The sequence below is a fragment of the Zosterops lateralis genome (genome assembly GCF_965231275.1).
Source record: "Zosterops lateralis genome assembly, chromosome: 1".
NCBI classification, from domain to species: Eukaryota; Metazoa; Chordata; class Aves; order Passeriformes; family Zosteropidae; genus Zosterops; species Zosterops lateralis.
The window spans coordinates 49,189,327-49,212,883 of NC_139762.1; the positions used below are offsets into that span (position 1 = coordinate 49,189,327).

Consider the following 23,557-nt stretch of genomic DNA (forward strand, 5'->3'; position numbering starts at 1 on the left):
AGAATTGACCAGTCTAGTCCTTAGTCCTCCTGCAGGAAATCTCTGCTGTTCTAATACCTCACACAGAAAATGTTAGGTGAGTAAACTTACTGCATAAATAAAAGCATCTGCTTTCCTGTCACCCTTTTCATGTCACTTTCTAGTAAGAAAAACTGCAGATAGCCAGTTGCTTTGAGAAGCTCATTAATAGGGACAAGGCTGTTTTACTTATTTATTTGTTTATTTATTTATTTATTTATTTGATCTCAGAGAAAGGTTAGAAATATGGTATCAAATGATAAAAAGTTATCCAAATTATTACTGAGCCATTTGAAGCCCTATATTCTCTTTAATACTGTACAGTAGCTGTCAGTTATCTTTAGAATAAAGCTTCTATTCCAGTTTTCATAGCAAAGCTATATTACAGCAAATGTGTTACTTTTAAGAATTCTACAGATTTGTTCACTTTAACCTGTCCTTTCAAAAAAATACAGCTTTTTCAATTAGATGTTTAAATATATTTGAAATTAGAACAACAGAAGCCAGCCTGAAGTACAATAAAAAAATTAAATGTCTGCTTTGAATGCACTTTTACTACACAAACCCACAAGATCAAATACTATCACTGTAAGCATATTTTCGGCACACACATAAAAATAATCACATAATGCATACCCAGATGCTTAATGGTAAACTATGCTTTTGAACACTCTGAACAAGGGCTGTGATTCCAAACAGCAGATAGGTTCAGCTCCAGCAGCTGCAGTCATTGCTGCCAGAGATTCCTGCCAGGTTACCATCCTTCTGCTGCTCCTCTGCTGCCGAGTCTAGTGAGCTCTCAATGAATTCACAGACTTAACTCACAGACTAACATTATATCAGCTGAGGAGAGAGAGAAATTCCATGCAGCTCTCCAACATCTGGCAGGGAAGCAGACCAGGCAACTGGTACAAGGAGTCAAAATCTCTGGCAGCCAAGGCTAGTGCTATCTAGATGGGAAATCAGAGCCCAAAGATAAAGCTCAGTCAGCTGGAATATGCCTACCTCATATTAGTGCAAACCTATGCTCTATGGCTTGCAGTGACTTGAAAGGATAAGCAAACCTTTTAACAGTAAAGTGCAGCAAAAAGGTCTATGAAGAAACTGACATGATTTTTTTAAGTCGATGAGTTCCAGATTAATAAAACATGCTGACCAAGCCAGATTGTGACCCTTTTCATGAAGGGAAAGTCCTTCCTTTTGGGAATTTCACACTCATACTTTTTTGGGGTTAATTTCTTTCTGGCCGTTTCTTATTTTATTGGCCTTTTTGGGGCCACTGATCAGTGGGCTGGTGTTCTTGGTTTGTGGTTTCAGGGCTCCACTCTGACCACTGCGTCCTGAATTCTGGTTCTTACTGCGTGCAGTTCGCCGCTTTTGTTCTTGCAGTCTCTGTTCCCACCTCTGTAGAATTGCAGAAGACAAAGAGGATGAGTTAGGGAAGCACATAATCATAAATCTTAATCAAAGTTACCCCGAACCACTGAAGCCTTTAACAGTTTGGTACTCTAAATTGCAAGGCCATTGCTGTCAGCATGTTATGGCTATTTGCAGGGAGAACGTTCCATGTGTTCTAGGTTAGAGGGAATTTCCCTACCACCAGTGGATGGAAACGAAAATTGCCCGTCTCATGTCCCCATCTCCCTAAAACACAAGATAAAAGCATGCTGCATGTTAGTGCCTTTCCAGAAACAGAGGGGAGCTGGCAGCATGCCATCAAAAAGTCAGGACCAGCACACTGGAACTCCTTTGCAAGGCCCTTCTTTGCTGTCTTGCTGAACATGCTACTTGACTTTTCCTCAGAAAAGTCTACAGGAATCAAACTATCCTTTTGCAATGCATATGTTTAAGCACACAGCTACAAGGGCAGCTGGTATTTCTGCTTCTGCTTTTCCCTGGGGTGGAGAGGACTGGAAATGAACCAGCTTATGTTATGGACATACAATACGGATGATCACAGTGAAATCAAATTAATTTGATTAATTGAGTGTTGAGAGTTGAGTGTTGAGAGTTGCAATGGCACAGTTTGAACAATGCACCTGCAGCTTTATTCAGCAGCATCCCCAAGAAACTTTGAAAAGCAACGAGCCTACCACAGGTAACAGCTGTCAGATTTTCGAACCCAATAGTGCAGTAGTTACAAAATTGGCTTTTATAGTAAGTTTAACTCGTCAGCTCTCCAAAATGTGGAGAGATCCAAAAAACAGCAACAGACTGCAGGCTTTCACCTCTAGGAACAGAAATACCTATTTTAAGGAAAGCAATATAGGTAGTAGGACCTGGAAAGAATCTCACCTCTCCCCTCTATTATCCTTCCCTTCTGAAACTCCTAAAGGCAGGGGATTTACCCAGTGATCACAGCAAGAGAAATGCTCTCTAGCTTCACTATTCAGTATCTCTGCACTGACTTTGTTCCAGCTTAGACTCTTATCCTGGCTAGAGAAAAGACCAGCCATGTTGTGGTTATGTTAACAACTGTCTCCTGTGGTTGACAGACAGCTCAAAACATCCACTTTAAGTGGTAACTCAAGACAAAATTTGGATGCAAGTCTTCAGAGATGAATGACGGGCACTAAAATGAAGCCACTGATACCTAGCTCCATACTGACTTTGTGTGGTCAGAGTCATTTTATGCATCTTTATAAAACCAAAACTATCAGCAGACATTTAGTTGTGTCCCACTCAAACATGCTTAAATGAGGATTTAGTTTCTAAAACTATTAATATTAGAGGAAATGACATGTGCTTTGAAGGGTATTTTGTTTGGCAGTCATGCATCTATTTGACAATCTGAAAACTAATGCCCAAACATGATTCAAGACACAATTAGAAATGACAAAACAGTGTGAGGAGGTGACTAAAACACACTGTGTGCCAGTAACAGGCCATTAAGTTGACAGCTAAAGGATTTCAGGAATCCAAGTCATATGTCAATATTCTTCTAAATCCCACATGGCATCCTCTGCAATTGCCATGTATTTATTTTTTAAAGATTTAAAGCATGTTTTCTTTTCCACACACAGGTTTCACATGAGTAAGTGAAGAGGGTATGAGAGAAGCATTGAATGCAATTTCCTGCAAGAAGCTGGTCTGTAATCTAAAAGCTTCTGCTTGTGGATTCCTATGTCTCTTTTCCTCCTCTCTATCAATTGCCAGTCAACTTGTAATTGAAACAAACATATACATATGTCCTTAAACATACACATGTCCTTAATGCTCTGAAAACCTTTCTGAATCCCAAAAATAACTTTCTTCCAACTCTGAAAGTGGGAGGAAGAATCAGACCTTCTTCCAATCCACCCTTTCTTTCCACTAAAAAGACGAGTTTACAAGTAGAGAGTGATATCAAGTAGTATCCTGAAGCCCCAAAAAGCAGGGGCATCTGCTGTGCCTGCCACCCATGTCTCTATACTAAAGACTTTTCCTTCCAGTGTTTCCTGAATCCAGACAGACAATGCCCAATCCTTTGGGTGAGTCTTAGTAGGGAGTACCTGGTGAAAAGTGTGTGTCTCCAGCCTGCAATCTTTAATGCAGCAAAAACCATTAATCCAGTGCAGAGGATTTTAACTTCCTTTCTTATCTAATGTGGGCTATGTACTCATCTGCATATCACCTCCGCTTTCTTATCATTGCTTCTTGCAGTAGCAGGGATATGAAAGAAATTCCTAAAGATAATATTGTAAGAAACCAGAGTTCACACGAAGATCATCCCACAGGGTAAAACTAAATAGAAATAAGATTTTAGAGACCCTAAAACACAAAATAAAAGTACTCAAATTTTCACTTATACTTGGGTAACTCTGAGGGCTGAAAATGTTCAAGTGAAAATAATGATATCCAGAGGAGTTACAGATATCTGAAAGTCATCAAAGTTAATCAATACTGAAGTAAAACAAAGGTGTTTTAACTTTTTATCAAGAACATCAGCATTCTTTTCTTTGGTCGCATTTACCTTAAATCTTCTGTTTAGTTGGTCCTTCCATTTTTCAACTAGACATCCATCAAGAAGCATCAACCTGAAAATTAAGAAATACACAGAAGTTATATTTCTGATTTTAATTCCTGAGATGCTTTTCCAGGTAATACAATTTAGCTGAAAAATAGTAACGTAATTATATGATCACTTACAATTGTATCCATTTCTACCTATAAATACATGAGGATGGCAGTTTCCTTCATCTAACTGCTTAATAAGTGCTTTAAGGTGAATTTGGAAGATGCATGGTTAGTGATACTTGCCATACTTGCCTACCAGTGAGATCTGGCTAGCTCCTGCATGAAAATATTGAGTCTAGGTGTTATGAAATTACAAAGCAAAAATGTGATTGATTACCTATATATATATACACATATATATATGCCTTAAACAGCTCCTAAAGCAGCTTATTCTAAAGCAGTCTGATGTCACACCTTCCATGTCCCAACCAGGAGACAAATTTTGGGGGATTTTTTGTTTGGTTGGTTGAGATACCAGGCCTTAACATGCCCTAATATAAATTTCACTACAATTCTGGGGGGTTTCACTCAGACACCAGCACCAGTTGGCCGGAAACATCATTATAATGCACACAACATCACACAGCACTGTTCTGGCTGGTGAAGGTTAAACAGTGCAGCAGGGCCTGACCTTCAGTTTCCATCAACATTATTGCTGCTCTTAGCATCTCAAACACAGTACAAAATGCTGCCTCTCATAGTCATTAGTCACTGTGCATCCAGTTTGACCAAACATAAAAGGCCTAACGTGAGTGCAAACCCTGGAGAATCAGGACCAATATGCTGTACATTTCCTTTTCTTTCCAAAGAGAAATTAGAGGACTAACTACAGGATTAACGCCAAGGCCACGCTGCCATGAATGAAACCACAACATGGGGTACATCTGGTACAGCTTTGGTCTATATCAAATTATCCAATGAGGCTCTAACCCTAACAGCAGGCAATAGATATTTTGCCATTGACTGCAGAGGAGGTACAGCTTCCACCCATTCTGCCTCTGTCATTTTAAAAAACTGCTGTAACTCAAACCTTCTGTTTGCCTGCCACAAGTTCAACAGGAAGCACATATAATAGTTTATGTTTCTTTTTCAAATCCATTTCAGTACACTATATGAAATTAAAAACCTCAATGACCTTTAAAAACCATCACAGGATATTTAGTGAATCGTGTGTTTTTCCATAATAGTGGAGATGCCGATTGTGATCTCTGACTTATGAAATCTCCCTTTCCTAACAGCCTCCAGAGGATCCTCTGCAACCCAGAGCTCCTCCATCGCTGTTCTGGTCATAGTCCTTCTACATGAGGCAGAGCTTGTATCCCTAAAATGACTAATACAAATAGAGGGCTCTACATTAATACTTGTGAAATACCAATTAACAGCAACATCACAGTATGCAAAACCAGCCTGCACATTTTACAGACAGCCCTGCCTCCAAAACACAACACACAGGCCTACACAGTACCTAAAACACCACAACCTGCTCTGCTGGCATCTACTGGTACACTTGGGGTGCTAATGTGGGTGGGATGTCCCCTTCAGCCTCAAGGAACCAGGGATGTGATTCATTACTCCTTCCCCTCCAGACCAGCACACTGGATTTCCTTCCATGCCTGGGGCTAGGCTGACTGCCAGATGAAAGGTCTGGTAAAGTTAGTTTTGTTTTGTTTTTTCTTTTAATCATACAGCAGGACTGGCAAGTTGCTCTGAAAGTATTTACTTTTCATCTGCCATCTGGGAGCTGAAGCTCCAATGGCTGCAGCTTTGGCTGGTCCCGGTACGGCTGTGGGATCAAGAACATCTTGTTGATGGCACTGGTCCACAGTATGGACAGGCCAGTGGAGAAGGCCCGGCTCTAACTCCAGCAGCTCTGCTGACAGAAGATGTGTATCATCTCCTGCCCACTCCCTTGGTGAGACAGAATGATGTCTTCCACATGGTCCTGACAACACAGACCATCATCTACAGCCACAGTTGGGCTTATTGCACACAAAGCAGCTCCCTATGGAAAATGGTCCTGGAAAAACACTCCCAAGCTGAAGGTGACTGAACTTCTGCATGATGACTTATCAATATGCTGTCAGCACCTAAGGCCACAAGATTTTCTACTCTTCGCACGAGCCAAATTTTGTGAACACCACATCATGGCGCAGAGCTGAGGCTGATGAAGTGGACAAAGTCAGCTGTGAAGGTAATGGAAACATGTACATGCATGTATGAGTTAATCCTAAGGAAAACTATCAACAAAGCAAGCCTATGATGAGGAAGAGAGCTTCGCTGGTCCTCCCTCCTATCTATCACAGCCAGCTCTAACACTTTTCTGCACCACGTTGTCACGGCTCACCTTGAGCGCCACTCATAGCACATGATGAGAACATCCTGCTTTGGTTGAAGAGGCGGGCACTGGCAGGAGGAATTTGTAAGAAGAGGCACTTGGGACAGAGGAATTGGCATTGAAGACTTGAGTATGTCTTTAACTTCAACCACAGTCGTTATCTCATTACAGTTCCCTCTTTCTACACTTTTTACTTTAGCGTGAATGACTGCAAGCAGAAAAACAGAAGAGTGAGAAAAATAAACAGTCTTAGAAATTTAAACACATCTCAAAATTAAATGAAATATATCGAATTGGAAGCTGTTGTTTTGGTTGTGAAACTAGAACTACTTCTGCCTGTGTGGGCATAAACACTGGCTTAGAATAACAGAGGCCTGATCTCGATTTGGTTTTCAGTAGGACTTGTTGACAACTGTGAAATTAAACATGTGCTTAAATTTTTGCCAGATCAGGCCAACCAATCTTGCAGGGAATCACACACACAAACAGTTCCTTCAACTCAGACTTGAACAACCCTTTGGATAAATTTTACCCATTCTCCAGCCATATCTGGCTATTTCTGATTAAGTAATGAATAACTTACCTCACAGACAGTTGTCATGTATTCAGTCTTTTCAATAATAAAATCACTTCCTCTAGATTGTAACCAGGAAATATAATCTTTTCTTAAATATAAGAAACAAGGGAAGGCTAGAAACAATTTAGGCTAGGATTGCCATGATTTACTTGAGCTACGCTTTTTTTCATCTTGTGCCTTTGAATTCTCTACCAGTAGTGAGATCTTTATATAAATGAGACACTGAAACAGGTTCTTCTGACTCTGAATATACAATCATTTGTATTTTTACCTTTCATTGAGGAAAACTGCATGTCTGTACAGATGTGAGAAGATGAAACACTGTAGATTGATCTAAAATGACCCCTGGCTAACTTTATACTTACAAACCCTGTCAATTCCTACCATTCCAGCATTTCATCCCTTCTCTCTTGTGAGAAATACCAGATCTAATAAATTAAGTATGATTTTTACATAAAGGATTTTGTCTCTAGGAAATGTCAAAATAGAAAGGGTTCTACTGTCCAAACATTCTTCAGTGAAAGAAGCATGAGAAGTGTATAGACCACAGGATGATCAGTCTGCCCCTGCCAGCCACCAGGTCAAAAGCCTTCACATGAACCTCACAACATTTGGAACAAACTTCATGCATCGGAAACAGGAAACCAGCACTTTCAATGCGGTCTGGGGTTTACGTGCTACCTTTATCAGGACACTTATAACAGACACAAAACATGTGAGAAATTTCAGTTTTGGAAACTCAGAATCCATTTTCAAGACTGATTGGATCTGATAGCTAAAAGTACAATTTTACTAAATCTTGTCCCTCAATTCATAGGTCTATTTATCCCAGAGGGTGCTGAATAAAAATTTGCATCTCAAAAACAAAATCTTGATTTCACAAATTCAATGAAACTAAATTTTGGAGTAAAACATACAGGTTTTACTCAAGCAACACTCCCACTGAAATCACTGGAATCAGAATTTACACAGCCAACACCTGGCATTCATTTTTAAACAGTCATTTGATATCACTACTTTTTCATATGTTTCAGGCAACTGTAGAAACTTATTGTTCCACCTAAACATATCTCTATGTTGTACTGATGCAGACCAAGGAATTATATAAAAAGAGTACATTGTATAAATGTACCAAAATGCTATAAGGAAAAAAACCTGTACAATTACCTAAGCTAGAGGTTCAGCTTGATTATTCCCACCAAACATGCTAACAAAGAAGCAAATAGCTACAAACTTACTTTTATTTGACATCAAACAAATAAGAATTTAAGTATATTATAACCCTACTGCAGAAGAATTAGATAAATGACTGAAAAAAAATCTGCCATCTGAGAAAATGCCCTCAAAGTGCAAATGAAGCAATACTGCATATTAAATTCATAGTTAATAGGAGCTTTGTACTGACACTAGGTTTAATCTGGCATTTATCTAATCTTAATTAGAGTTCTTCCTGACTCACACCATCAGAAAACTGAGGCAGGGGGAAGCCAAAGGGGAAGAGGGATCAATACTTATTTTTACTGCCAATATGTCATGCAACATAAAATAAAACTATCGACCATCTCCTTGGCTGGATGCTGCAAATTGTCACTGAATTCAGTTAATCTCCGACAATTCTGCACCAGACAGAACTCTGGCTAGTAAGTAAAAGCATATATGAATTTCTAAAAACTTTTACTTTGCTGCAGCTGGTTCACATTTACAAGTTTTATTTGGGTAGCAAACCCCTGTTTATTCTACCTGCTGGATGAAAACAGGAGCTGGCCAAGTCATCACGCTCACATCAGACGTAACTGCCTTTACTAGAGCGACCTTTGCAGCAGCAACCACCCTTTCTACAGAGCAGAAAGGTGCACGTTTCTGACATTTTACTGCTTTTTTCAGAAACACACCATCATCATCTGTGCAGTTACTACCACTGCCGGCACATGGTGTGTACAACAGTTAGATTTTGGAAGAGGACAGCCAAGTATCCCCAGGTAAACACTCGCTCGGAAAGACTGTGTTGGAAAAATCTTCTGGTGCCAGACTTGCTGAATGGGGCCTGGTGTGGGTTCAGCACCCACACAGAGCTGCCTAACTTGCAGGGACACAAGGAGGGTGTGTGGGACAGGCAAAGTGAAGCATTTCCCCCATGCACTTACTGTAGCTGTAGTTCTTGGCCAAGTAGGTTGACAGCGTAGGCTTTGTCTTTTTGCACCTGCACCGCTCTTCAAAGGAAGAGAAGGGAAAAAGTTTGAGGGTTGTCAAAGGGGCCCTGTCTACGGGGAGGTGGAGTTAGGGGGTCGTCCTGCGCTCACCCTGGCCGCGGCTCCTGCAGTCAGGCTCCGGGGGTCTATCCGGGACCATAAAGCCCTGTGTGAAGTCCGTCCACTTCACATCTGCAAACAGAGGTGCGGCAGGGAGTGAAACCCGTCAGTGGTGGCTCCAGACCTGGAGCGCGGGGCTCTCCCGCAGCCCCCCCGTCCCGGCCTGGGGCATCCCGCGGGGCGGAGGGAGCCGTCCCTCCCACCTCTCGCTGCCCCCAGGGCTCTCACCCTCCGGCACGTCGGTGACGATGGCCTCGGGGGAGATGCAGACGCCGCGGTCGTAGACGGGGAGGTCGTCGCAAGCCAGGCTCTCGGGCCAGCTGTGGTTGTAGCGCCGCATGATGGGCTCGCAGCCGTCGCGGGCGCGCTGGCAGACAGAGCGGCACGGCTTGATGGGGTCGTAGAGGAACTCCAGGGTGCAGATGGGGGCGTACATGGCGCAGAGGAAGAAGGGCAGGACCGGGCTGCAGCCGGTGGCCACCAGCTCTTCGTACTGTTCTATAGCGAGGACGGCGTTCTCCTGGGTGCTGTGGTGGAGGTGGTTGGGCATGCGGGTGATATTCCAGGGCATGGAGCGGCACATGGGGATGCGCACCGCCTCGCACGGCGCGCCCTGCGCCCGCGGGCTCACCCGCAGCCACAGGGACACCGCCACCAAGGCGCGCAGCATCCTCTTCCTCCTCCTGCTCCTGCTTGTCCGCCGCCCCGCGGGTCCCGGCGGCCTCCCGGAGCCCTGCTGCAGCCGAGTGGCGGGAGCCGCCGCGCCGACAGCCATGCACATCGCGGGACCGCATTTATACCAGTGGCGCGGGTGACGTGGGGCCGATGGCGCTCCCTTGGCAGCCCCGCTCCTCCGGGGGGTGGGGGGTGTGCGTGTGTGTGTGTGCGTTTTGCTGTGCAGGCACGGTGACATCACCTCACCCCCTTTAATCCCCCGGCGACATCACTGCGTCTCTCGGCCGCCGCTCCAGCTCCGTTTCAGTTTTCATCTGTGTCATAAATTCCTTCAGGTGGAAGGGGGGCGAGGCGGGGGGGAAGGAAGCCCAAACCACACGGTTGTGCCGCGGGGCTCCGCGCTCCGGGACGGGCAGAGGGAAGGCGACGGTGAGAGCCGCGGCTCCTGCCCGCGGGGCTCAACTTTGTACGCCGCCTTTTCTCAAGGGAGAGGAAACTTTTTGCGGGCTTGAGGGAGCTCCGGCGGCTGTTCCCGACGCCTCCAGGGGGTTGCAGGATTCCCTCCATGAGCTCGGCAAAGGCGGGGAAAGGCGTGAAGCGGACAGAGCGGTGTGGCCCGGTCTGCTCGGGACAGGGGAAGCGGGGCCGGGCCCGGTGTGGGGCTGCTGTGCGGGCCTCAGCCCGCCGCCCGCTCCCCCCGCCTCTGGCCCCGCCAATCGCATCTGCACACGAGTGGAAGAAGGTGTTTCAGACTTTTCCCGAGCTGTTTTTTACCTTCCTTTCCTTGGTGCTCCGCGGCCACACGCCCTGGTGCAGCGGACAAGGGGCTCCCTCAGCCCCCCGCGGCTCCCCCTGGCGCCAAAGGGCCTCCGGGCCCGCTCTGCTTCGTGGGAAACGCCGCTCCCCGGTCTCTGAGGGACCCGCCGAGATAAGAAGATTAACTCAATGCTGGGTTGTCCCAGTGACCTGAGAGAGCCCCAGCGTGGCTCAGAGGTTCTTGCCCCGGACAGGCGCCGTCGGTGTTGCCCCCATCAGATGACGGAGCGTCTGTGGGGCACGGGCCTCCCTTCCCTTGCTGGGTGAGGAAAGCGCACCCAGAGCAGGCAACGGCTGATACACCTGAGAGGGCAGTGGGAGATGAGGGAATGCCTGTGGTTAAGGAATGCTTGGTGTCACTTTCTCTCCGTGGGGAGGCACCGAGATGCCCCAACTCGAGGGCAACATTAAAGCTATTTTTTCCTGTTCGCCTATCCCTTCCCCAGGCTCACGCAGAGCTTGAAGCTCGCAGCTGCCCCTCTGGGCAGCCCTGGCGGAGCGGTGGGCACGGCAAGGGCGCCCAGACCCTCCCGGCTGCCCCAGGGCGGCGTGGGACGCCGAGGGTCCCGGTCCCTGTCGCCACTTCCCCGTGCCCCGTCCGGGCGCTGTGGCGGCCGCCGCCTGTGGCCGCCGCGGTGATGCGGGTTTGGAGGCGGGCCGCCCCCGCCCCCGGCCCGGCCTGCCCGCCCGCCTGCGCGCCGTGCGCCGAGGGAGCGCGGAGCGGAGCGGAGCATGGCGCGGCCGGGGCCGGGGCTGGGGCCGGGGCCGCCGCTGCGGCTGCTCCTGCTCCTGCGGCTGCTGCTGCTGCTGGGCGTCCTCCTGCTGCGCGGCGGAGCGGCGGAGGCGGCCGAGCCGTGCCAGGCGCCGCGGCAGTGGGAAGGGCGCATCGTGTTCTACGAGCACGGCTCGGGCCGCAACACGCGGGCCGCTGTCACCTACGACGGCCCCAACCAGCGCCTCCGCATCCTGGAGGAGAGGAAGGCGCTCATCCCCTGCAAGAAGTAGGTGGCGGTGGGACCTGCGGCAGGGCCGGGCCGGGCCGGGCGGGGCGGGGAGGGTCGGCACAGAGCCCGGAGGCGCCTCCCGGGGGGTGTGAGGGGATGAGGAGCCGGGAAGGGGGGGTCCTCCCTCGGGGCACCTCCCCTGCCTGAGTCTGGGGGGAGCGGGGACGGGGAGGGGAGGCACCGGCGTTATGGGAACAGCTGGCGCTGGGAAACCCGTCACCAGCACAGCTTGGATCCCTCTTCCGTTTAGATACATCTGTGTATATCTCGAGAGATTTATGATCAACAGTGTCAGCTTTTCACCTTCAGAAATATCCCCCCCCTCCCCCCCCCAGCTCTTTTGCTATTGAAACGGAATTGGAAGCTAATCCAAAAATGTGAAGTACAATGGGTATCATGAGGTATAATGAAGAGGTTGTACTCAAACATGTGAATAACATTATGGAGTAAGGGAGGAGGTTCTAGCTCAGTAATTTGCTAACAAATTTGAGTTACAAGTTCTGTGGGCCTTCTTGGTGCTTGTCAGTGCTTGGTCCTAAGTCAGTAGTAAGGAGGCTGTCAGGATCCATCCATTACCTGTGGTACGGTGTATTCATTCCCATTGCACAGCCCTGCAGGACCTTCCTGTTCTTCATTTATACAGGATGTATCTGTTAAGCCCAAAACTAATCCCAAAAAATCCCTGTGTCATTGTCTGTTTTTTGAATTGCTGAAAAACAAATGTAGAAAAAAGCTGACTAAAGAAGAGCCTCTTTTTCCTTCCCCAGCCTGCCAAGCTCAGGTTGAGTGGAAGAACTGCTCAGCCTAGAGAGGCCTTACTGGGTGGGACGTTTCTGGCTGCTGAGTGTCAACCACTTTCAGACAATATGTCAAAATATGCCTGCCAGGGTGGGGGTAGCAGGTCTGCCCATACCTCTGCCTCGCCCACCTAGATATTGTTCAAATAATAGTGCATCCATCCTGGGAATATGTGAGACCAGCCTACAAATGCTGTGTCATCCAAACTAATGGTATCTTCTGTTAAAAGATCAATATTCCTTCTTGCTGCTGTGTTTTTCTTCTGACAATCAATTTCATACCAACATGGCATAGTAATTGTTTTAATCTTTCCAAAGCATATGCTCTTCTGTAATCCTTTCTCTCCATATTCCCTGGCACTCTTAGAACTGTTTTGTTCATTTATAGCTTAGCTTTCCCTCATTGTAAGCTTTTTTTCTTTACTTTTTTGCATGGAAACCATATGAAGAATATTAAAAAAAATATACTACATACAACTTTTTGCTGGTGGTCTGCTGACATAGATCATGGAGTTTGACAGTGGCCATGGGGTGCTCATGCTTCCCTTCTGCAATTTCTAGGTTGACTTTCGTGTTTGACAAGCATAAAACTGTGCTACAAAGCCTGATGCAAGTCTTTCCTAGCTTCTAAGTTGTACTACACTCATCTCTCCAAGCTTATGTTTATTTTATTTGAAAACTATATTTTAAGATTGAATCATTATTCTACATTTTAGACTCTAGGCCAGATTTTATTTTTTGCCAAGATCTTATCTTTTTACATTTTTGAATAATACATGCTCTGGATGCAGTTTTATTCTGGGTTGGTAGGGCCAGAAAGAGGCAGAGTGCAAACAGGTGCACTTGTTGGTTTTTCCTGTATTAGATTTTTGTTCTAGACAATTTCCAACCTTAGGGGTCTTTAATATTTTCAGATCCATGTTTTCTGCCATCCAAAACTGGAGAGGGGTTTTGTTATCTGTGCAGGAGTGTCTGCTCAGGACATGACCCAGCTTACATTTAAGTCAACAGAAAGTCTCCCATTGGTTTCAGTATGTGTTAGATCAGGTCTAGAATTGTGATCACAACTTCATTTTACTGTGGACACAGTGAGTCGTAAACTGAAGCCTCCAAAAGTTAGAGGCAAAGGGGTGTATCCTGTCTTTTGAAAAATAACCTCTCCTCCACCCTGTTTTGACGTTGACAAGAAAGGGGTAATTACGCCGAGGCAGTGAGTACAAAATCAAGAAAAATAGTGCTGCCCAGGTCTCTAAGGAAATTTCAGTCTAAATTCTCACATTTTGCTCCTATCAGATGTAACTTTTGTGCAACAATCAGGGTTGGCCAACAACCACATTTTTCTACAAAGCATTTTCTGAAGCTTGCTAATGTGGACCTTAATCAGACACAGCCCTGTTCGAGTTTTTGGCTGAGGTTAATCGAGGACACAAAGATTTGCCTGTGTGGAATGGCTTGCAGGCTCACAACCGCAAGAAAATATTAAACTTTCAGGTTTTATTGTAGATATCGGTTTCAACTTCATGTAATTTGCTATGTGGAATTTTCATACCTACATCAGCCCTACATATCTACCTCAACTCCAGAAAAGTAGCCATAAGGTAAACACCCATTTGCTGCCTTGTTAACATCACTTCTTTGCACGTCAGTTGTTTTGAGATCACGTGAGATGCAGTGACCACAGTGGTAAATAAAGACTGCCCATTCCCCATGGTCCAGCTGCACTGTGCCACCTGGGCACGCACCTCTCTTGCCAGACAACCATTTGTTACAGAAGTCATAGCTGTGGTTTCAACCAGCTTGTTGGGTGGGTGTTTCTCTAGGTCATACAGTTGGCTCCCACTCTGGCTCAGAGTGTAAAAACTACCGACAGTGATCCTAGGCTGAGATTTTAGGGGAAAAAAACCTATTCCAGTTGGATTAATTTCTGGGCTTTCTTTTTCACTTCTTTTACAGACCCAGCCTTAGCTACACTCTGTTTCTTTTGTTTTCTCCAGTGTGCCTTGCCCTACTGCTTCTTTCCCTTCAGGATCAAATTTTTGGGGATAGACAAGATGAGCAGGGACAATTTTAAAGTTTTGTGTAGTGCTCAGCTGATACTGATAGCAGAAAAAGAGAAAAGAAAACAAACATGCTGTTTCTCATTTGGACTAGGTCATTCCAGGTATAGTGTGAAAGGGGAGCACTTGAAACAGCTCCCTAGAACTCTTGAGGCAAAGCTGTGTTCATGCTGTTAAACACAGAACATGTTTTTTAATCCTTTATTGCCTCCTATATGAAGTTTCTTCCTTTGGTGCTCTCTGGGTGTTAAACCTTCCTCACTCTTGTTCAGCCCTCTGTTGGCCTCTGTCTCAGGACACTTCACAAAATAGGTAGCAGTTACTAGAGTGGTTTGCAGTTGGGGAAAGCGTTTCTTTTTAAGGTAACTTTAAATGGTGTAGATTTGAGTATGGCATCTCTGCAAATCGGTGAGAAATCCTGCCACAAAAAAAGTCCAAACAAAAAAATCCTACTGACTGCGTTGTGGCCATAACTTCATGTTATCCATCACCTTTCATTTTCCGAGAAACAGAGGAAGAGGTGTGCTCTTTGGCACTGCTGAAGCCACTTAACAGGATGGAGTGAGGAGCAGAGCAGAAATGCTACAGATGGTGTTTGGTAGCTGGAGTACTACTTGTCACATGCTGTGTTCACAGAGTTTCACACTTATCTTCCATACTGTTTTCCACAGAATGATTTTTAGGGAACGCCCAATAACTGGTTGTCCCATGAGAAATGTGATGGTGGGAAGAAAAAAAAATTCCATGTGGTCAAGAAAGTCAGTTGGAGGAAAAAATTGCCTTTTTTCTTTTTTTCCTTCTGTGCCTGTATTTTTACAGTAACCTCCTTGGCCTATTGTGCAGTACTCAGCACATTGAGATGCCTGTGTATTTGAAACTGTTAGGGTTAGTGTCTTAAAAACTGTAACTGCTCAGCAAAAAACCAATCAGGAAGTACTTTATCCACGTTAATTTAAAAACAGAAGTGCATGTTGTTAAATTCCTTTAGTTCGCTCATATTTGCAAAAGATTGGCACAGTTAAGGGGAGGATAAACTTCTCACCTGGCAACACAAACTGCTGGTGTGATAGAGGAGTGTCAAAGCTGTGTTTAGAGAAATAAGTCTCTTATTCTGGCAGGCTCTTTGCCTGTGCGTGTCAATCTCTGTCCTTGACTGAGGAGAGGCAGCATAAGGTCAGGTGCAAATATAACAACATTCATCTGGAGAAGAGGTGATGACTCTTCAAAATAAACAGAGTGTGGGCACACGTGTCTGACTTATCTCAACTACTTTTTAGTTGTTTTAGGATGTGTGATTGTAAAGGAAAAAACAGCGGTGTCTGACTTATTAAAATCATATAATCCATCCGTTCTGTGGTCATTGTGGTGACTCAATAGGCTAAGTATTGAGCTACCCTGAGCAACTGCAAATTTGTTTCCCAGACTTGGTTTTGGGAGTGGTTTCTGCAGTTTAATGTTTTGGGGAATGAAAGACTGTCATGGGTAAAATTTTCAGAATTGGCCAAGTAGCCTAGAAACCCAAGTTCCATTTTTTAAGATTATGTAGAATGTGCAGACTTATGAGACCCTTAATTTGCAGTGAAACAGAAGTGAGTTTTCAGCAGTTTCTTTAAATGTAACCTGAGTTCATGGGACCTAAAATTCTTGATAGGCTGCTGTGTATGTAACTCCTGAGAGCAAGAACTGAGGGGAGGTACTTCAACCTCCTGCATGTACTTTCTTCCTATAGGTGTCAAGTTCTTTCAAATGTCAGCTGCTGCTAATGACTGTGAGTTTGGAAAGGTGGCTTTGGAAAGCTGCAGTGCTGGATGCACACTGACAGATGCCAGGCAATAGCCTGAAGCAAGCCTCAGTTGTTCTAGTGAGAGTTTTGTGATGGGGTGTGGAGTGTTGGCTGTACAAGCCTCATCTCATTTCCATCATAAGTCCATTTACAAGTCAGTTTACTGAGTCCCTCAGTGATGCCCCTTGCCAAGGCTGCTGGTTCCTTGCAGAAGAGCACTGTCCAAGAGGGAGCTGTGGTCTGTGATGGCTGCATGGAGGAGCATCTTGTCTCACTCCAACCGTTAAATCTGTTTGTTTCTGCCCACAGGCAGCAGCAATAATTCCCTTTTTCCAAGTTCTTAACCTTGTTGGAAGTCAGCCGGGCTATACAGTTCAGGAAGGCACTGGAGTCAATTGCTTTTGTTGTTACAGGTGGGCTGGTTGGGAAGAGATTAAAACACTGCTCAGGGGAGGCAGTTGAAATTCTTCAGTCATCAGACTTCATCAGGAACAAACAAGTGGACCCTGTTAGAGGAAGCTGGGAACTGTTAGCTTAGCAAAGCTTTTTCTGTCTTGTGTGCTCTGCTTCCTTGAACAACAGCATATTTGTTTGTGGGGGAAAAAAAAAAAAAAAAAAAAAAAAAAAAAAAAAAAAAAAAAAAAAAACACAAACCTGGAAAAAAGCACCTGAGTGTGAATAAAGCAAATCCATTGCTTTGAGATGGCTGTTCTGTTTAGTGTAATGTTCTTGAAACCACTGTCCATTAGTGCTCTGGAGCCATTTCATACAGTACCAAAACACAGCACACATCCAAACTGAACAAAATAAACTGGCTCTTAAATTCAAAATAGCAGGATCCACAAAACCCTTTAAAGCTAGAGAAAAAATGTAGATAAAGTGTCCAGTGACCTCAAATTGGTAATTTGCTAGAGTTCTGGTTGGTGTACTTAAAAGCCACTGTCAGACACTCACTGGGGTCATTACTACCACATGAGTTTTAGATATTGTTTACTGGATGTTGTGAAAAAACAGAGGTTCTCATTAAGAAGTTTTGTTTTTCTAAAAGACATTAAATGGTGGTCACTAACACCACGTTGTACTTGATGCTAGTGGATATTGGCTTAAGCCTTTTATCCATCTGAACCCTTTAAATTTAGGGGATTACTTCTTTCTTCCCTCTTATCATCTCTTGTCTGTTTGAACTTTTTGAAGTAATGTGTTTTTGCATTGAAACTAATGGCTCATTTTGTACTTGACATTATGGCAAAAACTTAAGGCAAAACCAGGACTGCACTGAAGATATAATATGCCTATATCTCTATAACTTGGACCAATGTTTTCGAAAGATAAATCACTGTAAATTTTATTCATGTTTTTTTCTTCTTTTTTGGGGTTTGCCTTTTTTTGTTTGGTAGAGATTTAAAGTGGACCTGAATAGAAAGAGATTCAGTGTTCTGTGGTCACAGACAGCTGATGGTGACGTGACTGCACAGCTAAACAAACACAATAAAAGACATCTTTATGTTTGTGGTCTTAATTTGGGCTCCATTCAGCTTGAGGCCTGACGCAATTCAGATGTCACAACTGACAACATCACACCTATTCTCACAGGACCAAAGGCCATTCATCTGAAAAAGTATCTCCTCTGAAGGTTAAACCAGAATTTCCTAATATAGGGCTTCTATGAAGTAAAAAAAAAGTTTTCTTTTCCAGAGAGAGACCTGATTTGTGTTGCATATCAACAGGCGTATCCATTTATTAGCTGCATGGGACAGGCTTTCAACTGGATGACATTTTCCCAGACAAGTGAAGTCAGTGAAATAGTACCTTATTATGCCTTTTTTGGTATGGCAAGTCATCAATTGATTCAGAATTTGAAAGGTATGGTTCAGGTATCCTTCTGTCCTCTCCATTTTGCTATAAACTAACTGGTGGCTTACCTTGACATGGCATAATAAATAATACTGAGCTATTTAGACTTGAGCCCGTCCAGCTATGAATCTGTGTAGCTGCAGCAGCAACAATCCAACTCCTGGACCTCATTTTGATCAGCTTCATTCCTGTCTTCAGATGACTCATTTTGGCCTTACCTGTAGATTTGCAAGGAATCGCATGCTCAGCAACTTAGATGAGTTATCTATCATGAAGTATTTTTTACCTGTTGCTCTTCTTTACTCAAAGGGGAAATTATTTTCTCCTCCAGAATGTTTTCAAGGCACAGTACAGTGTCTGATGTGCTGGGGAGGGGATGATGTCTGGGTAAAACAGGGCCACTTTGTGCAATATTTTGGCTCTTCTAGAATAAGGAGCATTATGCCCAACATGGCATTGCATAACATAAAGGTACCAGTGGCCAGTGAAACTTCTCCTCACCTGCCAAGCAGCCCTGTTTCTTTCAGTTGTTTTTGTTTACTGCCTCACTTTCATGGCCCCAGGGGAGATGTATGTATGTTGACTAGAGATCTTGGATTCCACAGGGAAATTTTGTGTTGTCCCGAGGCTCCAAAGGATGCTTCTTTGCCTGTATCATGGTCACTCTGCCATACCTGAGAGTCATGGGCCAAGGACAGGATTTTCTGCCAAGAATGTGTTCCCATGTGTGGAAACAAGGAACGTTCAACATATGAGATAGTCTTTGTTTTAAGTAGTGTATTCATTTCTGGAGCTGGTACCTCTTATACTTTCATACCCAGGAGTAAATTGGGGGTTTCCAACAGCAGCCTAAATGTCCTTGTCCATAACCTAATTTATAACAGGTGGTAGTAAGAAAGAAGGAATCATTTGTTTTCACATGAACTCACAGGTTTTCTTCATCTTTTGTTAATAAAGATCCCTGGCTAACATTTATTTGAGAGTCAGGTAATCATTGTTTTGAGGGTTATGTGCAGACATTTGGGGTTGTGTCCCACTTGATTATTGAAAAATGCTTCCTGTGTATTACAAAAAATCAAAAAGGTAAGGTAACTTCTGCAACTCTTGTTTTTGCTGTGAGAATTTTATTAGCAACATTCCTACAGTCAGTATGGTTGTCCCCATAACTTAGCAATGACCATATTTATGCTTTTACAGATTTTTGTTTATGTGTTTTCATGATTTTAAAAATTTCTGGCATCAGAACATGAATTTGGCAGGCATTTTCTTCTTGTACAGTGCTCACACTGTAGTTACTACAATTTTTCAGTCTTTGGCTACTAAGAGTTCATATGTCTGGGGAGCTACTTAGCTATTCATTCCATGAAAGCTTATTTTATCCCTTTCATTCCTTATGAACCTTACCCTTCTATTCTGGCATCATCCAGACTATGTTTTGTGGGCTAAATCCAGTCCAGAGGGAACTGCCATCCAGCCTTCTGCCTTTCCCCACTGAATAGCTCCTTGTTGGTTTAATGATTGTCTGAAATTTGGATCCCTCTGGATTGCTGCCCTTCTGTCCGTGTGGGAGGAACAGAAGAGACTGGATGCATAGGTTGGAAATTACTTCAGTCAACCAACCCTGTGGCTGAAGGTCAGTGGTATAGAGTGCTGTATTGAAGGTGTGATTGAAAATCCATGGTGATATGTGTGCTGATGCCACTCTGCATGTGTATAACTCATTTCTTTTGCATATGAAAGTGAGCAGTCTCAGGACATTATTCATTTCTTGTCTGACAAAAATAACCTGTAAGATTCTGGCAGTGAAGAAGATTTAGATTATCATTCAGAGATACCAAATTATGTTGATTCTGGAGCTCTGTCTGCATTTTTTAATTTCTTTTTTTGTTTTGCCTTTTTTTTTTTTTTTTTTTTTTTTTTTGTAACTAAGAAAAAGTTTCAAAGCTTAATAGAACTACATGTAGGAAGGACTGCATAAATGTCTGATTCAACCCAACTGTCCCCAAAGAGTGATCTAATAGCCACAGGTATAAGAGCACGTAAGATTTATGGAGTTCTAAAAGAGTAGTAAAAATCTTGATTGCTGCCTTCTCTTGCATATTAGAAGACTGAAACTTTCTTTGCTCTAGCTTCTCCCTAAATTATAAACAAAAGCAATCTCTTCATTGCAGTTCAAATTATTTTTTAATATGAAGCATCTAAGAAGTGGCTTATCCTTAAGTTCATTAAACTCATTTGCCCTTCTCAAATGGAAAGTTATACTGTCTACCTACTAGTTATCTTATTTTCTATATATATTATTTTTCCTGAGGACAGTTCCTAATGGAATGTGATAATGTGATAGATAGCAAACAATGCAGAAGACCGATATTACCACATGTATTGCGACATCTCTTATTAAGGTTACTTACTTCTTTACTTAGTTCAAAAAACAACATTGTAATAATACCCTGCATATTTACCTTTTGGTCAGTTGAATAGTTCACAAGTAAATCATTCCAAAAACAGCTTCACTGACCCTTAATGATTGACTCTTAGTGCAGTAATGTGCTCTTCAGAATCTGTTCCTTTATAGCTGCTGCCAAATATTATTTCATACTTTAGAGTGTATGTTCAAAACCCACGGTCAACTGCTTTAGCAGGAAATGTTTTGTGATGTCTGTAACTAATTTTTCAGGTTGGCTGTTTGGAGCAAAACATTTTCTAATGTACATTTTCTTAAGGCTTTAATGGAGTAAGATAAAAAGGGCCCCAAAACACCTCTACATAATATAATCCTTTTTAGTAGCAATATAAAGAACAAAAACTGTCTTCATTCTACTCTGTTCTTATTCAGAGCTTGGGACCAACTGCAGTTAAAAGAAAAAAAAAAAAAAAAAGTGGTATAAGATAGCAAGGAAGATAAACCACTAAAAAGAGTTTTTGCTGGGGTTTTGGTCTCTGTCAGTTCTGGTACTTTCACACTTAGCAAGCCCTTATTTGATGTCCTCCTCTCAGTTCCTTGTGGGAATTGATGGTTGCTACTTCATCTGAAAATCAGATGGCTCAGTAGATAAGAGGGCTCCCAAAAATGTGTCATGCTTTGCCATTTTTTTTGGTGAAACCCTACACTGGAAAGCTGGTGTGAGACCTGTATAGCTGCTAAACAGCTGGAAATTTGTCCTTAAGCAGGCTGTCTGCATGGAAACCTACTGTTTGTATGGATACCTGTTGTTTCAGAAATTAATGTTTCTGAGGGGGAATGGCCAGATTTTCCCCAGAGTTTTCCAAGGGCAGTTTTGTGCATGGCAGTGCTAAAGGTCTTTAAACACTCATATGGAGCCTAGAGTCCACACAGTGAGCACAATGAAGAAAGGTTCCATTTTTCATTCTTTTAGTATCTCCTAATACTATTTGCAACTGTGGTTTTATCGTATTCAGATACTTTTCTTGCCAGGAAACTTACTATTCTGCCATACTTTTAGGCAGCCAGCGCTGGAAAGTTTACTCATGCTGTGCTGTTATGGTAATTCTCAGAGGATACTTATTTGTAGAGCAGAATCCTGTAAAGATTGAGGAGTTCTTACTAGAATTAGTTTCCAAATTAATGTACCACTATTTAATTAGATCCAGATTTGTTAATTTTCATCTTCTGTACAAGAAATTAATTTCTTTTTCTTATCCATGAGAGTACCTGGGGACTTGGAGCAACCTGATCTAGTGGAAGATACCCCTGCCCATGGCAGGGGTCTGGAACTAGATAATCTTTAAGGTCTCCTCCAGTCTAAAGCATTCTATGATTCTGTGATTATTTGGACAGTTCTTTCTATTGTTTTAAGTACCCGTGCCCAAAACCACATAGGATTTGCAAAGCCAGACTGGTTTCTTACCCTGTCTCTTCCAGAAAACAGAGGAAGGCACAAGTTCAGATAACATGCTTGATAAAGTGTGAAGGTGAGGTATTTCCTGTACTTTTTTTTTTATAGAAAAAAAAAAAAAAAAAAGAAGTAGAGTAAAAGGAGATAAGGGTATAAGAGTAGAGACACCCTATTGCATTAAGTTCATCCTCATGTTATTGAAGAGGGAAAATGTATGAGACCGCAAAATTGCTTCAACACAGCAGAAGATAAAAAATTGCTAATTTTTTTTTAACTTTTGCCCTGCCTATCTCTAAACCAAATGTAAGCATGAAGATACTCATTCTCAATACGTTTATGTGTATTCTTTGTTTATTGACATACTTACATATATTTTTTGTTAGTTTCACTGAGTGTAAGAGTCAATGACTTCACAAGATGTGTACCTCATAGCCAGGTTATTGTAAGTTCTTAAATTCCATAAGTAAATAATCTAGTCCTCTGAAGAAGAAAACAGTTGGTCACTAGAGATGTCCAGAGTTCCCAGTCTGTCACATAAGTTCTGCTAGCATAGCATAGTCAAGCCAAGTCAAAATGGTGTACAGTCAAATAACATTCAAGGCACTGCCTCAAAAATGTAGGTACCACAACTGCTTAACTGGAGCCTGTTAGAGGGATATGTGGTGGGTCAAGTGGGACCTCCTGTCTTCTTGTGTTTTGGAAATTTTAACACGTGTCTGGAACACAGTTTGATTCTTTGGATTTCCTTCTTCGTGAAAGAATGGAAAAAATCAGGCTTACAAGCCTGATGCATGCCCCCAAATATGTGAATGCAGTTTTTGGCTGTAAAACTCCATAGATTATTTTGGTAGATGATTTTTCTGTGTTTTTTAATGTCCTTTAAAATATTATGAAAAGTAAAAGAACATCTCATCATTACAATACATGTATGATGTTTTCCAGGATCTTAGTACAGTGATGGACAGGCATCAAATATAAGGAATAAAGGCAGCTCAAATCATTAGCCTGAAATGTTTGGACTGAAGTAGGACATGTAGAAATTAGATTTTGTGAGATCTGATCATAGCAGCCTCTAGGTACAATGCCCTTGAGATACACCTGCAGTGCAGAGCCCTGGGACAGGCAGTAACAACATGAGGCTTGGTTGGTGCAGAAGGTTTTTTTCCATCCTCTCTACCCATGATTATTGCCTCAGTAGTACCTCCCTCCCTCAGAAACCACTTTCCTGTTCCCTGGATGAGTTCAGCTGCATGGTAATGCAATGCAGAGAGTGTGGGAGATTAAGTACCCCAAGTAATACAGCAGACCAGAAAACAAATGGATAAATGAAAATGCTCCAAAGATTTCTCATAAGCACATTAATTTTTCTGAGTTTCCATACTCTCAGAGTTGTAGGATTTTTGTCCAGTTAGCTCTAGCAAGAGACTACATTAAAAACTTTCCCAAAGGAGAGTTTTTATGACAAAAAGATGTTTAATA

General features: G+C 43.2%; 2 protein-coding genes across 2 annotated transcripts in view; one reads left to right on the forward strand and one right to left on the reverse strand.

The window, feature by feature from the left end:
* Positions 1-1,233: 1,233 nt before the first annotated feature.
* SFRP4 (secreted frizzled related protein 4) lies at positions 1,234-10,029 on the reverse strand (the record flags this gene model as incomplete). The annotated part of the gene is given in 7 exon segments (XM_083876006.1): positions 1,234-1,422; positions 3,971-4,034; positions 6,359-6,557; positions 9,071-9,136; positions 9,227-9,307; positions 9,464-9,960; positions 9,962-10,029. Coding segments are annotated over 7 exon segments (1,164 nt in total).
* A 1,414-nt stretch (positions 10,030-11,443) lies between these two features.
* EPDR1 (ependymin related 1) overlaps positions 11,444-23,557 on the forward strand; it is a 29,235-nt gene continuing 17,121 nt past the window's right edge. The window contains exon 1 of the mRNA XM_083877322.1: positions 11,444-11,727. Within this exon, the coding sequence (XP_083733448.1) occupies positions 11,459-11,727 (269 nt within the window). The 5' untranslated portion in view covers positions 11,444-11,458. The remainder of the gene's footprint in view (positions 11,728-23,557) is intronic.